At 46.6% G+C, this 19,669-nt stretch overlaps 2 protein-coding genes and 1 long non-coding RNA gene across 3 annotated transcripts; all 3 read left to right on the plus strand.

Annotated features, from left to right (window-relative positions):
* Positions 1-3,677: 3,677 nt before the first annotated feature.
* On the plus strand, positions 3,678-9,845 carry LOC108882206 (2-acylglycerol O-acyltransferase 2-A). The gene is made up of 9 exons (XM_018674566.2): positions 3,678-4,009; positions 4,633-4,811; positions 4,941-5,001; positions 5,456-5,599; positions 7,136-7,266; positions 8,192-8,235; positions 8,330-8,420; positions 9,018-9,126; positions 9,355-9,845. Exons 1-9 carry the CDS (start codon positions 3,916-3,918, stop codon positions 9,507-9,509), a joined length of 1,008 nt encoding a protein of 335 aa, XP_018530082.1. The 5' UTR covers positions 3,678-3,915; the 3' UTR covers positions 9,510-9,845.
* LOC127142263 (uncharacterized) lies at positions 7,307-8,180 on the plus strand. The gene is made up of 3 exons (XR_007812751.1): positions 7,307-7,531; positions 7,565-7,784; positions 7,818-8,180. It is a non-coding gene; the product is annotated as an uncharacterized LOC127142263 (long non-coding RNA).
* A 591-nt stretch (positions 9,846-10,436) lies between the features above and the next one.
* On the plus strand, positions 10,437-18,775 carry LOC108882208 (TSC22 domain family protein 4). The gene is made up of 5 exons (XM_018674571.2): positions 10,437-11,001; positions 13,972-14,665; positions 15,020-15,153; positions 17,506-17,557; positions 17,892-18,775. Exons 2-5 carry the CDS (start codon positions 14,024-14,026, stop codon positions 18,036-18,038), a joined length of 975 nt encoding a protein of 324 aa, XP_018530087.2. The 5' UTR covers positions 10,437-11,001; positions 13,972-14,023; the 3' UTR covers positions 18,039-18,775.
* Positions 18,776-19,669: the final 894 nt, after the last annotated feature.

Genomic DNA, 19,669 nt, shown 5'->3' on the forward strand with positions numbered 1-19,669 from the left:
CAGTTTGTTCGTCGTCCTGCTCTCCTGCCAAAACCAACCAGGTAACAAACATGAAGGTAAGAAGCTCCTCCCTCCTCAGAACCGCCCCCTCCTGTCAGAAAACCAAGACCTCCCCTCCTCTGACGCACCTCTCTCCTCTGCAGGTCTGGATCTGCTCTGACTGACGTGGATCTGTCTCTGAAACATGAAGTTTCTCTCAGCAATGAAGTCGTGACGACAAACTGTTGCCTGAGACGCTGTCAGACCTGATCCAGATCTGTGGCAGCAGGACTGTCGTCCAGGTGCTGTCCAGGTCCGGTGGAGCCCACGTTCAGTCCAACCCACGCCCCGTTTTAGTTCATGTGTAGGCCAGGTGTAGCACAGGGTCCAGGTGTAGCTGAGGTTCAGTTCAGGTGTAGTCCAGGTGTACGCCAGGGTCCAGGTGTAGCTGAGGTTCAGTCCAGGTGTAGGCCAGGGTCCAGGTGTAGCACTGGGTCCAGGTGTAGTACAGGTTCAGTCCAGGTGTAGCACAGGGTCCAGGTGTAGCTGAGGTTCAGTCCAGGTGTAGCCTAGGTGTAGCCCAGGTTCAGTCCAGATGTAGTCCAGGTGTAGTCCAGGTGTAGCACAGGGTCCAGGTGTAGTCCAGGTTCAGTCCAGGTGTAGCACAGGGTCCAGGTGTAGTCCAGGTGTAGTCCAGGTGTAGTCTAGCATTTGGTAATTTCTTGCCCCTGTCAGCCAATCAGGTTCAGGTACAGCTCCTCATCTGTGAGTAACAGAACAACATGTCATGACATCACTTCCTGCAGCTGTTGTTGGGTCAGAGGGTCAGGAAGTCTCTGCTGGAGGAGTCTGGTACTGCAGGTGGTTTATTATTAAAACCAGCAGACTGACCCAGCAGCCGCACCATGACCCGCCTCAGACCAGAACTGAGAGCCGAAGTCTGTGACATGAAACCAAACCGGTCAGAGGAGCACCACTTTCTCTGATCCAGAATCCTCTGATCCAGAATCTGACAGCAGAGAAACCTAATCCTGCAGCTGTGCTCAGAAGCTGTTACAAAATAAAAGTCTTTTATTTAGAAATATTTAAATGTGAAAGAAAAGAAAATGTGAATGATCCTGTTTCCAGCTGATCATAAACATCCCAAACGTTTGTTTAGAGTTTGACCTCCAGAAGAAAGGAAGTCGAAGAACTGATTAAACACATCATAAAAAATATAATGAACTATTCAACAACAATTCAGATATATAAAACATTTCCCATAATGCACTTGAACTCCATGGAGTCCATCAAAGAGCTGAGGAGGAACTAAAAATCAGTGGAATGAACCTTTAACATGAACTGTTTACTGTTTACAGCCTGGTTTATCTCAGGGTGAGCTGTAACCACGGTAACCAGCTGTAACCATGGTAGCCAGCTGTAACCATGGTAACCAGCTGTTGTTTTCTGACCCTCTGGTGTTTCTGCATGTTGTTCTGTTACTGAGGTTCTATAGAGTTCTACAGGAATGAGTCCTAGAACCAGGAAGTCAGTTAGCATGTTAGCATGTAGCATGTTAGCATGTTAGCTCTTCCTGTTGTCAGTGTGTTTCTGGTTCAATGTCTGAAATAAGGTCTGAGACATTTTCAGGTTTTATTCTCCGACATAAAATGGGTCAGTAAATCCCCCACTCCTGATGTTTGAAGCTTTTCCGTGTCTTAAAAAAGGCGGTTGCTAACGAGTGTCTAAATGAAACTACAGAGGTTGTCGGGGACGTTAACATGAAAACCCATCTACTCACCAGTCCACCTTTACAGCCTCGTTGTGTTTCTACTCACGCTCTTTCAAACTCTCACTAACTTTCTAAGAAGAAAGGCTTTTGTAGAAGAGCTCAGAGCTAAATGAAATGACCAGTTGGAAGCTTAGTGGTGGAGACGTTGACGTCATGTGACCATGGTGTAGTTGGTTTACAGCCTAACATTAGCTTCTTACTTCAAACATCAGAACAGTGGAGTTCATCTGTGAAGATGATCTGATCAACTAAACCTGAAGGATGAGGAGGAACCAGGTTGAAGCTGACGTCAGGACTGGGTCCCTGTAGTGCTCTATTGTGTTTATTGATTTGTATTGTGTTTATTGATTTGTACTGTTTTGTATTGTATTATATTGTTTCTGTTTAATGTGGATCTGGTGGAATAAAAACAGAGAAGAACAGAAAACATCAGATTTAATTGAAACAATATTTTTTACAGTTCTTAGTTTTATATTGATTTGACCTTTGCTCTGAGATGATCGACTTCAAACCACAGATCAATAAAGTTTGAGTTTCAAATGGAAACAAAACATTAGAAACAGACTGAAAAAAACAGGAAACTCAGATCTGAGATCAGACCAGACATGAGCCACAGAAACAATAGAAACAATAGAAACAGAGTCATTAGAGTCAGTCAGACACTGAAAACAGTAGAAACAGTAGAGACAATCATTAGAGACCTCGGCTTGGTCTCTCTGAGCTCTGACCTCCGTCTCTTCAGACTCTGAGTCAAAGTTAAGGCCACGCCCTCCTTATCAGCTGTAACCATGGCAACACACAGGAACAGGAAGCAACAGAAACTCAGTGTTACCATGGAGCTGTTACCATGACAACAGTTTATTTACTGTGGTGAGGTCATTAAAGGAGAAGCTCAGATCAGTCAGCTGATTCCTGATCAGTCAGAATCAGTTTATCAATAATAACACTAAACACATGAGTTAAAACAGTTTTGATCAGTGATCATTATTGATTTATTGATCAGTTCAAATGAACACCTGTTGATTCTGATTAATCACTCATTAAAACCCGATCAGCTCTGACAGACAGTCAGACAGGAAACAATCAGACAGTCAGAAACAGCTTGTTCCAGCCACTGGAGAAGAGGAGGATCATGGGTAATAAGTGGTCCAGTGGGTCAGAGCTGGAGCTGTTACTGAGCAGTGCAGTCTGCAGGGGGCGCTGCTGCCCAGAGAGGACACAGTGTGTTACCTGTCTGACTGTCTGCAGAGACAGTAAACGCATCAGAGGTCAGAGGTGATTAAAAACTGATGTTTGATGAAAAACTGAAAAACTGAACCTGATGAGAAAACAATAAAAACAACAACAAAAATAATAATACTAATAATAATTTTGATAATAATAACAATAATAATAATAATACCATCACTGTTCCTGTTGTTGTTTATTTCTCCCTCTGCTGTGTTTTATCTTTGCAGGTGCGTTCGAGGTCGACCTCTCTTGTCCTGACGGTGAACACAGACGACCTCTGACCTCTGACCTCTGAGGAGACTGGAGTCCTTCTTCTTCCTGTACAGAGACTGAACAGCTGATCTCAGGGTTTACCTGCTCAGGTGTTCTCAGCTTTTCATCATGTGACTGTTTTCCTTCTTACTTCTGGAGATTGGATTCAGGCTTCAAACATCAGAACAGTGATTTTCACCTGTGAAGATGATCTGAAGAACTAAACATGAAAGAAACTCAGCCAATCAGGACACAGCTCAGAGGACTGTCAGGTTCTAATGTCACGTGATTCTGTGACGCGTCATGTTTAACGGTTAAACGTCTGTTAACAACTTTATTTCAACATCCCAGACCGTGAACGCGCCTCACTGCAGGCTCGCTCCCGACATGTTTCGTCACCAGCTTTGATTGGCTGAGAGGAACCCACCCAGAGGGGGAGGGTTCGTACGCATGCGCAGTGGAGCAGGGAGGGGAGCGTGTTTGTAAAGTTTGGAAACGAAGTGAAAATCAGAAGTTTAGAGTCTGTAACATCAGCGGCTCACTGACAGACAGACAGACAGACAGGCAGAGAGACAGACAGGGAGAGAGAGAGACAGGCACTGAGAGAGAGAACCCCGACATCCAGGCGGACACACCGAGAGGTCGCACCGCTCCAAGCCGGGCCAAGGTGCGCGACCGCCGGCATGAAGATCGAGTTCGCCCCGCTGAACATCCCGCTGCGCAGGAGGCTTCAGACCGCCGCCGTCCTGCAGTGGATCTTCTCCTTCCTGGCTCTGGGTAACACTCACCTGTCTGTCTGACCACCTGTCTGTCTGACCTGTATCGATCAGACGTTATTGATTGTTCTGTCAGGAGGCCTCTGATTGGTCAGTTGACCTGTGATTAACTTCCTCTGTGTTTCATGTGATTCAGTTTGATAAAGACTTTTATTGTGAAATAATTCAGTTTAAAGTCCTGAACTCTCAGGTCTGCTTTAACCATCAGATCCACCAGGACCATCAGATCCATCAGATCCATCAGATCCATCAGAACCATCAGAACCATTAGAACCAGTGAAGGTTTTTCATGTCAGTGAGACTGATCAGAGCTCAGTTCTCTGGTTAATCCTCCAACAGCTGCAGTTTATTAATGATCTGATTGTTTGACTGTAACTTTATGATTATTGATTATTCAGCTGATTATTGCCTTGATTGGTCAATCAATCACCAGGAAACTGGAAATGAACAGAAATATAAGACCTGAGTTTGAAATACAAACCTGTCTCTCTCTCTCTGTCTCTCTGTCCATCTGTCTCTCTCTCTCTGTCTGTCTCTCTCTCCATCTGTGTCTGTCTCTCTCTCTCTGTGTCTGTCTGTCTCTCACTCTCTGTTCATCTGTCTGTCTGTCTGTCTGTCTGTCAGCTCAGTGCTGTCTCGCTGCCTTCGTCCTCCTGGCTCTCTCTGATTGGTGGATGGTCGCCCTGCTCTATGCTGGTTGGCTGTGGTTGGACTGGGACACGCCCACCAGTGGGGGTCGGAGGTCACAGTGGGTCAGGAGCTGGACCGTCTGGGACTACTTCAGGGACTACTTCCCTATCAGGGTGAGACCATATCTACTGATGTAATCAATACCTGATCAATACCTGATCAATATCTGGTACTGATCAGTACCTGCACACTGATCAATCACTCTGATTATTGATTATTGATTTGATCTTATTGATCTGCAGCTCATTAAAACAGTCGATCTGGACCCAAAGAAAAACTACATCTTTGGATTTCATCCACATGGTGAGACACACACCTGTCTGTCTCTCACCTGTCTGTCTGCTCACCTGTCTGTCTCTCAGGTGTGTTGACCTGTCTGTCTCTCAGGTATGTTGACCTGTCTGTCTGTCTCTCCACCTGTCTGTCTGCTCACCTGTCTGTCTCTCACCTGTCTGTCTCTCAGGTGTGATGACCTCTCTGTCTGTCTCTCCACCTGTCTGTCAGCACACCTGTCTGTCTCTCAGGTGTGTTAACCTGTCTGTCTGCTCACCTGTCTGTCTGCTCACCTGTCTGTCTCTCACCTGCCTGTCTCTCAGGTGTGTTGACCTGTCTGTCTGCTCACCTGTCTGTCTCTCACCTGCCTGTCTCTCAGGTGTGTTGACCTGTCTGTCTCTCACCTGTCTGTCTCTCAGGCGTTTTGACCTGTCTGTCTCTCAGGTGTGTTGACCTGTCTGTCTCTCACCTGTCTGTCTCTCAGGTGTCTTGGTAGCGGGGGGGTTTGGGAACTTCTGTACGGAGTCGACCGGTTTCTCTCGTCTGTTTCCTGGACTCAGACCTCACCTGCTGATGCTGCCGTTCTGGTTCAGAGTCCCAGTCTTCAGAGACTACATCATGTGTGGAGGTACACACCTGTCTGTCTGTCTACCTGTCTGTCTGTCCACCTGTCTGTCTGACTGCCTGTCGGTCTGTCTGAGATCAGAAGACCAGCAGTCTGGGGGGGGTGGTGTAGGGTCAGATCTGGGGGGTGGTGTAGGGTCAGGGTGATCCAGTTTCTCAATCCAGTCTTTGGACTGAGTCAGCTGTGTCGGGGGGAGGAGGCAGAGAGCTGCTCTCTGATTGGCTGCTGTCCGTCCTCAGGGTCACATGGTTCATTTGTCTCAGCTACAGTGATCGCTCAGTTTGATCATTAATCCTGATCAATAACAGAGACCCTCTGATCTCTGATCCAGATCAGGTTTAATCTGACTCACCTGAGGGGACAGAGACACCTGGTGGTCAAACTGAGGAACTGCAGCAGAGTCAGGTCCAGCCTGGTCCTCCATGCTTCTGAGACCCTGTAGAGACCCTTAGAGACCCTGTAGAAACCCTTTAGAGACCCTGTGGATCCTCCAGAGTCAGAGCAGGTTCTTACACAGTCTGATCCTCTGTGACACTGATCACACCTGAACCAGTGTCACAGAGGATCAGACTCTGAGCTGTTAAAAGGTCCTGGTGCAGTGATGAACCCTGAACGTTACAGAATCAGACCTGAGGAAATGTGTCTGTTCTCTGACCCAGTGACCCACTGAACCACTGAGCCACTGAGCCACTGAACCACTGAGTCACTGAACCACTGAGTCACTGACTGTGGTGAAACATGAGAAACAAAGTGATGAAACAAAATGATTTTACTGCTCAGAGAGACAGACGGACAGAGAGACAGACTGTCAGACAGACAGAGAGGGACAGACACATGTTCATAAAGGACAGAAACTTCCTGCTGAGGAGGAGCAGACTGAACCTGAGTGACCTCACACAGTGAAACACACCTGTCCAGGTGGAACAGCTGATCGTCATCCACTCAGAGAACTGGATTCCATTCTCTGATCTGCTGAGACCAGGACCAGTTTGGACCTGAAGAGTCCAACATGTGGCTTCACAGAGAGAAGAGCCTGGTCCTCTGATGGTGGTACAGTGTCTTTATGAGGACATCGGTCCACGCTGCGTCCTCAGAACAGGAAGTCTAAAAACAGAATCGAGTTAAAAAGTAAAAACACTGATGTTAAACCGATGAAAGGAACAAAGACTCAGACTGAGCTTCACTCAACATGTTCACAGCTGATTTTAACATTAACTCAACATAAAGAAATCCTAAAGTTCTCTGCAGGTGGAACAAGAGTTTTCAGTGAAGATGATCAGAGGAGAAGAAGAGTTCTTCATCTGCAGCTCCACATGATCTGTTTAAATCTGATGAAGGGTCAGGATCTGTACCAGGGCCTGTACCAGTCCAGGGCCTGTGTCTCCTCCTCAGGAACCAGCTGACCTGCAGTCTGTCTGGATCCTTAGAAACCTGATGATGTTTTCATTCATCCTGTACAAACTCCACTGACAGAGACAGGAGGCCTCCAACTGTCTGTCTCCTCACCTGTCTGTCTGTATAAACCTGTCTCCCTGTCAGGTCTGGTGTCGAGCTGTAAATCCAGTCTGTCGTACCTGGTCAGTCGTCCTGAAGGAGGGAACGTTGCTGTCATTGCGGTGGGCGGAGCTCCGGAGGCTCTGGACGCTCGGCCCGGGGCTTTAACTCTGCAGGTACAGCTTCCTGTCCTGGTCCTGGTCCCAGGTCCCTGGTTCTGGTCCCAGGTCCCTGGTTGTGGTCCTGGTCTTGGTCTGATCCTCACAGAGCGTCAGGTTTCAATTTGACTGTGTTGTTAAATTCAGGAGTTTCATCAGAAGTTTGTTCATTTCCTCAGTGAAACGTCAGGAAACAGACTGAACCTGTGACGAGAGCTTTAATCTGTCTGCAGCTTTAATCTGTCTGCAGATTTAATCTGTCTACAGTTTAATCTGTCTACAGGTTTAATCCGTCTACAGTTTAATCTGTCTACAGTTTAATCTGACTACAGTTTAATCTGTCTACAACTTTAATCTACATCTTTAATCTGACTACAGTTTAATCTGTCTACAGGTTTAATCTGTCTATAACTTTAATCTACATCTTTAATCTGACTACAGTTTAATCTGTCTGCAGCTTTAATCTGACTACAGTTTAATCTGTCTACAACTTTAATCTACATCTTTAATCTGCCTACAGTTTAATCTGTCTACAGGTTTAATCTGTCTACAGTTTAATCTGTCTACAGCTTTAATCTGACTACAGGTTTAATCTGTCTACAGGTTTAATCTGTCTACAACTTTAATCTACATCTTTAATCTGCCTACAGTTTAATCTGTCTACAGTTTAATCTGTCTACAGGTTTAATCTGTCTACAACTTTAATCTACATCTTTAATCTGACTACAGTTTAATCTGTCTGCAGCTTTAATCTGACTACAGTTTAATCTGTCTACAGGAGCAGGAAAATAAAAATAAGATGACAGAGATGAATTCAGCTCCTGTCAACAGGACAGTGTTGAAATCATTAGTTTAAAACTGAATTTCATTTGTTCTTCACGTGATCAGACTGATGGCTTGTTTTTATTGATCAGTGACTGAAACTTTGTGTTCTGTTTTTCAGCTGCGAAACAGGAAGGGATTCATCAAACTGGCTCTCAAACACGGGTGGGTGGAGCTTAACGAGGAGGCGGGGCTCAGAGGGCGGGGCTATAGACCATACACTCACTTTGTAACTGTGTTTGTGTGTGTTTGTGTGCAGAGCTCAGCTGGTTCCAGTCTTTTCTTTCGGAGAGAACGAGCTGTTTGATCAGATGGAGAATCCCACCGGCTCTCCTCTGAGGACGCTGCAGGTCAGAGGTCACGCTAACAGACTCTGAGCTAAAGCTAACTTTAATGAGCGTGTTTATAAAGTCAGACAGTCAGAATATCCACCTACAGTCAACCTATAACCAGATTACAGCTGAAGAAACAGCAGAGAAAACTTAATTTACTACAGAACACTGTGTATTATCTTAGCAACAGATTAGCTAACTGTACTTAGAGCTTTAGCTGCTACCTGACAACACCTGAAAACCACTTAGCGACCGTGAAGTTGCCTGACAACCACCATCAACATCTTAGAATCATCTGAACAGCCATATTACAGTAGCCTAGCAACAAGACGGGTTTTCCTCACCACCCAAAATTATACATGAACACAAACTATTATTAGCTATAAGCTAATAGGTATTAGCTATTAGCTATTAGCTAACTTTAGTCACAAACACTTGTTAATTTTACTACAGATCTTTTCATTTCTTTTTAGTTTAACTTCTGCTGCTCTGACTGCCACACAGTGTTAGCCTGTTAGCTTGTTAGCTAGGCTAATGAAATTAAGGAGGACAGCTGATAGGATGCTAAGATGTACTAGTATTATGGGATGTCAGTGTGTTGTCCTGTGTCCACAGAACCGGCTGCAGAGCATCATGGGAGTGGCCATGCCTCTGTTTCACGCCAGAGGAGTTTTCCAGTACAGCTTCGGCCTGATGCCGTACAGGAAGTCCATACACACCGTTGGTACGACCGCAATGCTAACGTTAACGTTTATCTAATGTTTGTTAATGTTAATGTCACGTTAATCCAGCGTTAATCAGGTTTCTGCAGTATTTACATTAACACCTGACGCTAACTAATGCTAACTTTAGTTAGCATCAGTTAGCTTCAGTTAGCCTCAGTAAGCCTCTGAGCTATTTGTTTCCTGGTTCCTCCATGTCTCTCTCTCTCTCTCTCTCTCTCTGTTTTCAGTGGGGAAGCCGGTCTCGGTCGCCCAGACTCCCAGTCCCAGCAGCGAGGACATCGAGAGTCTTCATAAACTTTACCTGCAGAGTTTGACCGACCTGTTCGAGCAGCACAAACACACCTACGGCCTCAGCAACGACCAGCACCTCACCTTCATATGACCTCATTTATCACCTGGTTATACAACCAGTTTATAAACACCTGAATGTCACATGACCATCACACGACCGTCACGTGACTGTCAGCTGTTCAGGCTGTGGATGTTAAACTGTTTTTAACTGACTGCTCCTCTGTTGGACAGCACCATGCTAACACTGCTAGCAGAGCCCATTGATTTTAATGGGGATGCTAACACTGCTAGCAGAGCCCATTGATTTTAATGGGGATGCTAACACTGCTAAGAGAGTTTTCGTGCTGCGTTTAAAAGCGGTGTCTCTGTAAAGACGAGTGTTTGATGTGTTTATGTAATAAAGTGACGTCACATGATGATGATGTAACAGATGATTGACAGGTGAGTCATTCAGACGTGATGTGACATTAAAGGAGAAGAAGCAATCTGATTGGTTGATCTGACACAAATATAAAACCTCAGTGGTCACATGATGACTCTGTAGCTCCGCCCAGTCCTGATCCAGACATGAAGGAGACGGAGTCTGCAGCATGCGACCAATCATAGACGTGGACGGTGCTCTGGTCTCTGGCCTGATCTTTGGTCTCTGTTCTCAGGTCTCTGGCATCTGGTCTCTGTTCTCAGGTCTCTGGCCTCTGGTCTCTGTTCTCAGGTCTCTGGCATCAGGTCTCAGGTTCAGGTCTCTGGCATCTTGTCTCAGGTCTCTGGCCTCTGGTCTCTGTTCTCAGGTCTCAGGTTCAGGTCTCAGGTCTCAGGTCTCTGGCATCTTGTCTCACCTCCACCCTTCACTGTCCTCCTCCTCCAGTCAGAGCTCTGCTGTGACCTGTAGTGACACAAACTGACCACAGGAGGCGCCACAGAGAAACAGCCTCTGAAACAACTTTAGATTAAATCAAACTTTATTGACATGATGATACATCAACATCTGATCAATAAATACATGGAATCAATATGAACAGTGAGACCCCCCCCCCTCTCGGACAGTCTCACATGCACGCGCACCTCGTCCCGTATCTCTGTGTTCTCAATATTCTTCTACCAAACAGAGATGATGATCCGGATCAGACCCGGAGACCCGGACCTGATGATGATGATGAAGGAGTGAGCTGGTCGCTCATTGGCTGCCGTGTAGAGACACGTGCTGTTGACAGAGGAAGGAGGAAGGAGAGGAGGAGGAGGAGTGAGAGTTTGTTTTTCTCTGTAGAAGAAGAAGAAGAAAGTTCCCGCCGCGGCTCACGCTCCTGACGGACTGACAGCCGAACCGGACCAGGACCAGCGGGAGAACGAGTCCGAGAACTTCCGCTCAAACTTTTTACTGAAACTGTGCGCGCTCCCGCGGCTCGGGGCTGCTCCGGGACTGACGCGCATGCGCGGCTGTTGTGTTTTTCTGTGTGTGGATAATGGACCGATTGTGACACCGGGCTCGGTGGTGACGTCACTGGAGGGAGAAGAGCGGGGAGGAGGAGGGGGGTCGCTGATCCAGATCAGGAGCGGGAGCGCGCGCCTCAGCTGAGAACAGGAACGTGAGTGTTTACAACGATCACGTCACAGGGTGTCATTGAGCGAATGTTTGTGGTTGTGACGTCAGACTCCAGGCTCCTGATCAATGATTAATGATCAGTTATTGATCAGGGAGGAGCATGTGTCTGCAGCACAGGGTCCTCAGAGGTCAAAGGTCAGAGGTGAAGCTCAAAGTCAAAGTCAAAGTCAAAGTCAAAGTCAAATTTTATTTATATAGCGCCAATTCACAACAGAAGTTATCTCGAGACGCTGTACATATAGAGCAGGTCTAGACCGTACTCTTTATCTTATAAGATTTACAGAGAAAAACCCAACAGATCCCACCATGAGCAGCACTAGGCGACTGTGGCAAGGAAAAACTTCCTTTTAAGAGGCAGAAACCTCGACTCAGGGTGGGCGGCCATCTGCCTCGACCGGTTGGGTTTAGACAGAAAGAGAGGGGGGTGGGGGAATGGGGTAGGAGAAAGACAACATTGCAGATACACAGACTAAGTCAAAGTGTAAATAGTAGTAGTAATAATAGTAATAATAATAATAATAGTAATAATTATTATTACAGCTAAAGGAATAATAATGACAAACGATGGTACATTAATAGCACTAACACTATCAATAACACTAGTAAATGTTTTAATTATTGTTGCATCATGGGTTGAGCTGGATCATGGGAGCAGCAGGAGACTCTCCAGCTCTGGAGGCAGAACCCTGCAGTGAGAGACAGTAGCAGAGAGAGAGAGAGAAGCACAGCCTGGGCAGTAATGTGCTTGAGGGAAGAACACACAGTTAAAGTGATGCAGTGATATTAAGACAGTTAATAATAATCTCGTCGGCAGGACATCATGGACAACATTTACTAACTATTAATCTTAACTGATGCATTGAGACTGACCCAACCCGCCAAGGGAAAAATGGTATCCTGAAATAGGAACCAGAATAATGTGCTAGTTAAAAGTTAAGGCATAAAGATGAGTTTTTAGTTTGGATTTAAAGGCCTCAACTGAGTCAGCCTGTCTAATATCACTAGGGAGGTTGTTCCAGAGGAAGGGGGCCCGATAGGAGAAGGCCCTGCAGCCTGCTGACTTCTTTTTGACTCTGGGGACAGACAGCAGCCCTGCACTCTGAGAACACAGAGCACGGGAGGGAATATAAGGGTTAAGAAGATCAGACAGGTATGAGGGGGCTAGCCCATTTAGAATTTTATAAGTCATTAAGAGAACTTTAAAGTCTGATCTAACATGAATAGGGAGCCAGTGAAGGGAGGCTAGAACTGGGGTAATATGGTCAAACCTTCTCGATTTGGTTAGCATTCTAGCTGCAGCATTCTGAACCATTTGCAGACTTTTAGTGCTAGTACGCGGTAGTCCTGAAAGCAAAACATTACAATAATCCAGTCTAGAGGAAACAAAGGCATGGACTAGAATTTCAGCGTCTGCCATGGAGAGAAAAGACCAAATCCTAGCTATATTGCGTAGGTGAAAAAAGGCGGTCTTTGTAATGTCTTTAATATGCTGATCAAAGGAAAGAGTACGATCAAGTGTGACACCCAGATTTTTGGCTGTTGTACTTTGAGCTCAAAGAGATAAGCTCAGTGATGGAGGCGACAGTTTACTGATAGAACCACAACAGAACCTGACCCAGAATCTGACTCAGAACCAGATTCTGGTCTAATGAACCGTCTCTGAATCTAAATCTGTTCAGTGTTTAAAGGAGCTTTATGTAGGTTATATGTTATTGCTGTTGCTACATAGCTAACTCTAGTGTTAGCAGCTGTTAGCATTAGCAGTTGTTAGCGTTAGTAGCAGTTAGCATTAGCAGTTGTTAGCATAAGCAGCTCAGTATCAAACTTTATTAATTTACTCATGAACAGTCGAGTCCAGAGAAGGAAATTGATTTGGCTTCTACTTCTGTCACTTCTTTACTTCAGCTGAAGTTAGCATGCTAACCAGCTAGCTCTGACCTGTCTCATGACTTTCCGATAGTAACTGACTGCAGTGTCCAGACTGTCTCTGACTCAGAGGACGGTTTCTAACATGGATGAAGCTCTAAGTAAAACTGGTCCAATCAGAAACAGAGACGCAGCAAACAGTTCATTAAACACTTAATTAATCAATTAACAGGAAACTAACGAGAAATTACAAACTCTGATTCCAGAGAAGTTGTGAGGCTGTAAAATATGAATAAAAACACAATACAGTGATTTTAAAATCCTGTTAAACCTACCAACAGAGAAAAAGGTAAAATCAGCTGAAGGAAAAGTAAGTCGGTGTCTTCAGTTCCCAGACTCTGAGTGTGAGAAGAAAACAGAATGTTTTTATTTACAAAAACAGTTTTATCAGTTTGAACATTAAATATCTTTGTTCTGTATTCAGTTGAAAACAGAGTCACTTTGATCTGTTTCTGTTTCACATTTTAAACAGTTTGTAGTTTGATAACTGAACAAAGATTTTAGTTTTTTCTCAGTAAAAATATTTATTTTTATTTATTTTCAGAATCTGAGACAGAGACGGGTTAAAGTTAGGACCATAAACACTGAACTGAAACATCAGACTGTAGAGAAGGAAAATACCAGTGAAGAACTGACGGTTAAAATCCTGCAGAACCTGAACTGCACACACACACACACACACACACACACACACACACAGAGTTGTGTAAATCCAGGTTGTGAAACAGGCAGCGACAGATCAGACTGAGTCAGAGGAAACAGGAAACAAAGACGAACTGCAGGGCGAGAGACACTGACCAGAACAGCAGGACACAGAGAGAGAGACAGGATGTGTGGTGAGACTGTCTGCTCTGTGTTTGTTACACAACATTATGGGGACATGAACCTAATCCCACACTGTGAGGACTCATGTTCTGTTTGAGGACAAGCAGCAGCTAAATGTCAGAGATCCAGCTGAAGACCAGGAAGTAGACCAGGAAGTAGACCAGGGTCCTTAATGAGTTTTTTTGTCCTGTTTGTGTTTCAGTGAGTCAGTAGTGTGTGTGTGTGTGTGTGTGTGTGTGTGTGTGTGTGTGAGGATGAGTGGAGGTAAAAAGAGGAGTGGCTTCCAGATCACCAGCGTGACCTCAGACTTACACCAAACTCCGTCTGGCCAATCAGCTCCCAGTGTGGTCACAACCATCGTCCAATCAGAGGCCTCCTCCTCCTGCAGCTCTCAGGGAAGCTCCTCCCAGCCGACCACGCCCTCTCTGAAGAGGAAATACGTCTCCCATGATGCCGCGGGGCAGGGAGTGGGGTCTTCCTCCAGGTTCAGGGTGGTAAGGCTGGCGGTGGGCGGGGCCAGTGGCGGTGGGCGGGGCGAGCCGTACCGCCGTGGGCGGTGGACGTGCACAGACTTTATGGAGCGACAGGAAGGGGCGGGGTTCAGGCGGGTGATGGACAGCATGAGACACGCCCACTCTCTGGAGTCCCTGGAGATGATTGGCCGAGACAGAGACAGAGGCGGGGTCCACTCCCAGGACCTGCTCGCTCAGGGGGCAGGGCTCATGCTCCGCAGTGGGCCGCCCTCCCCAACGCACCGAGAGCCAATTAACATCCGGCTGCTGGACCGAAAACAGCCAATGGGAGCGCAGGGTTTGGACTCCACCCCTCCACCACCTTCACTTTGCCCACGAAACGTCCCTCCTCCTCTACGATTGGACGTCGATGCTACAGGACGGGTACGCACACACACACCTGTACCACCTGTACCATGTCACCTGTCTCAGACAGAGTGCATGCTGGGAGTGTGTGTGGTTGTTGACACAGGTGTCAGAGGCAGTCGCAGCCGATAAACTCTCTCTGTCTCTCTCAGTGTGAACACAATGCATGATGGGATATTTCTCGATTAGTGACGGTTGTTCTACTTATCATGATGCATTGTGGGAAACTATGAGTCCAGTGTTTAGTAATTACCAACTACAACATGAAGAACTGTTGTGATTTCAAACCCTGAAGCTTCATGTTGTTTTCTTCAGCCTTCAGGGTGTAATGCTCCTTTAAACTGTCTGTCTGTCTGTCTGTCTCTCTGTCAGTCTGTCCTCAGACTGTCTCACTCTCAGCCCAGCTCCCCCCCTGCTGGATCGTACCATCCCTCCCTGACCCCCGTTCAGACTCCAGCAGCCTTCAGTCTGGACCAGACCATCTTCAACCTGCCGGGGGACGACAGGTGACTTCCTGTTTGATTTCTTCTTTATTTACCTGTGAGACAGGTGGACCGCACTGTGGTGATCATCCAGACCGGTCCATCAGGTCCTGGTCTGTGAGTGTGGTTCAGTGTTGATGCTGATGAACTGTAGTGACCCTCAGCTGAAACTTCAGCTGTGGTATGTGTGTGTGTGTGTGTTTGGTATTCTTCATGTTGTGGGGACCATGAATCAGGTGGTGAGGACGTGTTTTAGTGTCAGTGTCCCCTGAAGGTATGGAAACACAGCTGTGGTGTGTGTGTGTGTGTGTGTGTGTTAAACAGTAGAACAGAGGACCTGTTCATTCACAGTGTGTAACCAGGACGTCTACTACACGTCTCCTGACTCTGTTCCATCCTGGACTCTGATTGGCTCCAGACGGAGTGACATCACTGCAGCTGGTTTTTATTTTGACACAGTATAAACACTTCAACCAATCACAGCCTGTCAGAGTCTGATCTGGGTCACAGGATCCTGGTCCTGGTCCAGGTCTCTGCCTCTTCATCAGGACCTCAGACTGTCCAACATCCTGAAATCTGTCCTGGTCCTGGTGGAGCTTCAGCCACTGTGAACTGTCTGCTGGGTTTCAGTCTGGTCTGGTCCAGACTCAGGGACAGTCAGAGACCTGAAGACTTTCCAGGGTCGTCTCAGCTTCAGGTCTTTGTGGAGCTGCTCAGACGGCCATCCTTCAACAGACCTCTGCAGAGGACTGAGGTTCTGGTAGAGGGACTGTTTGGTTCCTGGTCTCCTCCTTGACCGAGGTCTGTCTCAGCTCAGTTTGGTTGGACGACGGACTCCAGGAACAGTTTTTATTCATGATGATTAAACTGATTTTAATATACAGTTCTTTATTTAATTGTATGATTGACACCTTCAGAGTCCAGTACCTCAGATCTCAGACCTCAGTCCAGTGAGTCCTGGTCTCAGGTCTCAGTCTGAACCATAACAAACCAGTTTAAAGTGAGAGGAGGTTTCAGAGTATGAGGATGAATGAAGCTCTGTGTGTGAGTGGGCAGCAGAATTCCACTGCTGCCTTCCTATTGGCTGTGACAGTGAGTGGGCGGGAGCTGGAATGAGACAGCAGCCAATCAGAGAGCAGGGAGTGAGTGTGTGTGTGGGAGAGAGAGAGGTCAGGTCTCCATGAAAACCTGAGGTCTCTTGCTTGTTTACAGAAAACACTGAGCTTCAGTTTGGAGTCGACATCTGGACGTCCCGAGACTGCTGCTTCTGATTGGACGAGGCCTCTGGACCTGTGAGGTCACAGAGAGCTGAGCCAATCAGAGATCATCTGGAGGAAAGGTTTTACTCTGAGTCCACGTCCTGTTAATGGAGGACAAGAGTTTAATGAGACAGAAGACGAGGGACAACAGGAAGTCTGGACCGGAACCAGGACACGTTAACGTTTAATTTCTTCCTATTTGGATGTTCTGACTCTGTGATTGGTCGGTTTGTTCTGTCAGTCTGCAGCTGAGCTCTGATTGGTCAGTCATGTGTGAGGGACGGCTGTGATTGGTGGGAAATGTTCGGTGGTGTAAAGAAAATGATGTCAGGGCGTCACCAGTCGCCCTCTGCCGTCCCTGACTCCGCCCCCCAGCCTCGACCTCAGCGCCGTCCTCTGTCGACCCCGCTCCTCCCTCTCAGGACTCTGCAGCTTGTTGCTAAGCAACCAGAGGCACCTGTTGTGTTACGGGATCGTAGAAAGGTCAGAGGTCAGGGGTCAGGGGTCAGGGAGTCTTGGCCGGGCACCAGGCCGATGACCTCCGAACCCAAACTCAGGACGAGTCACAGGTCGGTGACTCCGCCCTCCAGGGCTCAGCCAGTCACAGAAGTCCAGACCAGGAGCAGAAACCAATCACACGCGACCCTGTCAGCCCCGCCCCCGGCCCAGAATCCCCTGCTGCCTGCCACTCCTCACCCTCATTGGTCAGTCCCTGTCAGAGCTCCGCCCACTGGGCGGGGCTCAGAGGCCACGATGATGTCACTGCTGCTGTTCTGCCACAGGTAACCATGGCAACCACAAGGAGGGGGCAGGACTGCTCCAGGTGTGTTCACGTTCACCTGGAGAGACAGATGTCAGCACGACAGAGCCTCTTATACAACTTATTGATCAGAAGTGAAACGATTGATCAAGTATTGATGAGGACAAAACTGAAGGTTCAGAAAATAGATTTAAAATGTTTGAGATGACAGGAGCAGCTGTCAGGTGATCTCAGGTGATCTCAGGTGAACTCAGTTAAAACTGAAAGGTCTGAAGTTCTGTCAGGTTAGCTCACCTGTCTCTCTCTCACCTGTCTGTCTCTCACCTGTCTGTCTCTCACCTGTCTCTCTCTCTGCAGTGCCTCCAGTAACAGTCTGATCGCCATCGACAACAAAATCGAGCAGGCCATGGTGAGTTTCTACTGTGGGTCTACTGTAATTTAACTGTAGTTCTACTGTGGTTCTATCTCGTGTTATTAACAGTAAATCACTTCACAGTCACAGTTTAGCTTTTTCTGTTATAATTTATTTTTTAAAACTTTATTTTCTGAATCTTTTTCATCAGGATCAAATGTTTTGATTCTGTTTGTTTCAGTGAATTTTATTTTTATTGTTTGACTTTAATCAATATTCTGATCATGTGACGTTTATCAGGGCCTCGATCATCTTTACTGATCACTGTGAGACACAACTACACTCACCTGTGTGTGTGTGTGTGTGTGTGTGTGTGTGTGTGTGTGTGTAGGACCTGGTGAAGAGTCACCTGATGCTGGCGGTCAGAGAGGAGGTGGAGCTGCTCAGAGAACAGATCAGAGATCTGCAGGAAAAGAACCAACAACTGGAGAGAGAGAACGTCATCCTGAGAACACACACACACACTGACACACACTGATACACACACACTGATACAACAGACACACACACACACGCACTGATACACACTGATACACACTGATACACACACACACACACTGATACACAGACTGACACACAGACACACTGATACACACACACACACACACACACACACACTGACACACACAGACACACACTGATACACACACACACACACTGATACACACACACACACACAGACACACTGATACACAGACACACACAGACACACTGATACACGCACACACAGACACTGACACACACACACACACACACACTGATACACACACTGATACACAACACACACACACAGTGATACACACTCACACACACACACACACACACACTGACACACACTGATACAACAGACACACACACACACTGATACACACTGATACACACACACACACACACACACACACACACTGATACACAGACTGACACACAGACACACTGATACACACAGACACACAACACACACACACGGATACACACTCACACACACACAAACACACACACACACTGATACACACACACACACACTGACACACTAAGACTTGCCTGGCTGACGACACGCTGCTCACCTGAGAGCGTTGTCGTGGTAACAGGTTTGACCAGCTGATAATCAGACTAACGAAGAGCGTGGTAACCATGACAACAGGACTGTGTCCAGATGTTCTGTGATGAAGACGATGATGAAGAACTGAGTCTAATAAATGAATAATGTTTAACTGAGATCTGAGTCTGATGATGATGATGTCGCTCACAGAGGTAACCATGGCAACAGAGAGTCCTGCAGGACTGATCCTAGAACCAGGAAGTCAGTTAGCATGTTAGCATGTTAGCCTGACCTGTTCCTGTTTCCTGTCAGTGATCGTCCTGCAGAGTCTGATAACAGTGAAGTAAAGTACATGGACCAGTATCAGGTCTGATACACAGCTGAAAGACGTCCTAGACCTTAATGTGAGAGTTAAAGGATCCTGATCAAAAATAACTTACTGAGTATTGATAATGTTTCCTAAAGGAATCAATAGAAGGTGAACAGAACTGATCAGAGACCAGAACCCTGAGGAGGATTCACCGTGAAGTGGATCTGATGAACAGGACTTAAACCAGTTCTCTGTGGTTCCTTTAATGACAGTGGACTGTTCCAGTCTCTGTAACAGGAAGTGATGTCAGCAGGAAGGAAACATGAAGAATTAATCCAGAGAAGAAGAAGAGTTGTTTTGTTTCAGTTACTGTTACTTTAATCTCAGTTTGTTTTTCTCATGTTGTTGTTGTTGTTTTGTGTTGTTGTTGATGTGACTGACAGTGAGCTGGGAGGTGCAGCAGTGCATGCTGGGTAACGCCCCTCAGATGATCAGGATGAAGATGGAGAGAAAACAAAAACAAAAACAGACGAGAGGGAAAACTGTAATCCTTAATCCAACAAGCCCCGCCCCCTCCACACACACACACACACACACACACACACACACACACACACACTCTCTCTGGTGTAAACAAAGAGAATCTGAAAACAACAGGATTAAGATGAAGCTGCTCTCTGATTGGCTGACAGAGCTCAGTGGAGGTAACCATGGCAACAGGACGACCTGCTGACTCTATTCATGAAACGTCATTAAAACT

This window comes from Lates calcarifer, unplaced genomic scaffold (genome assembly GCF_001640805.2).
Source record: "Lates calcarifer isolate ASB-BC8 unplaced genomic scaffold, TLL_Latcal_v3 scaffold_55_116, whole genome shotgun sequence".
NCBI classification, from domain to species: domain Eukaryota; kingdom Metazoa; phylum Chordata; class Actinopteri; family Centropomidae; genus Lates; species Lates calcarifer.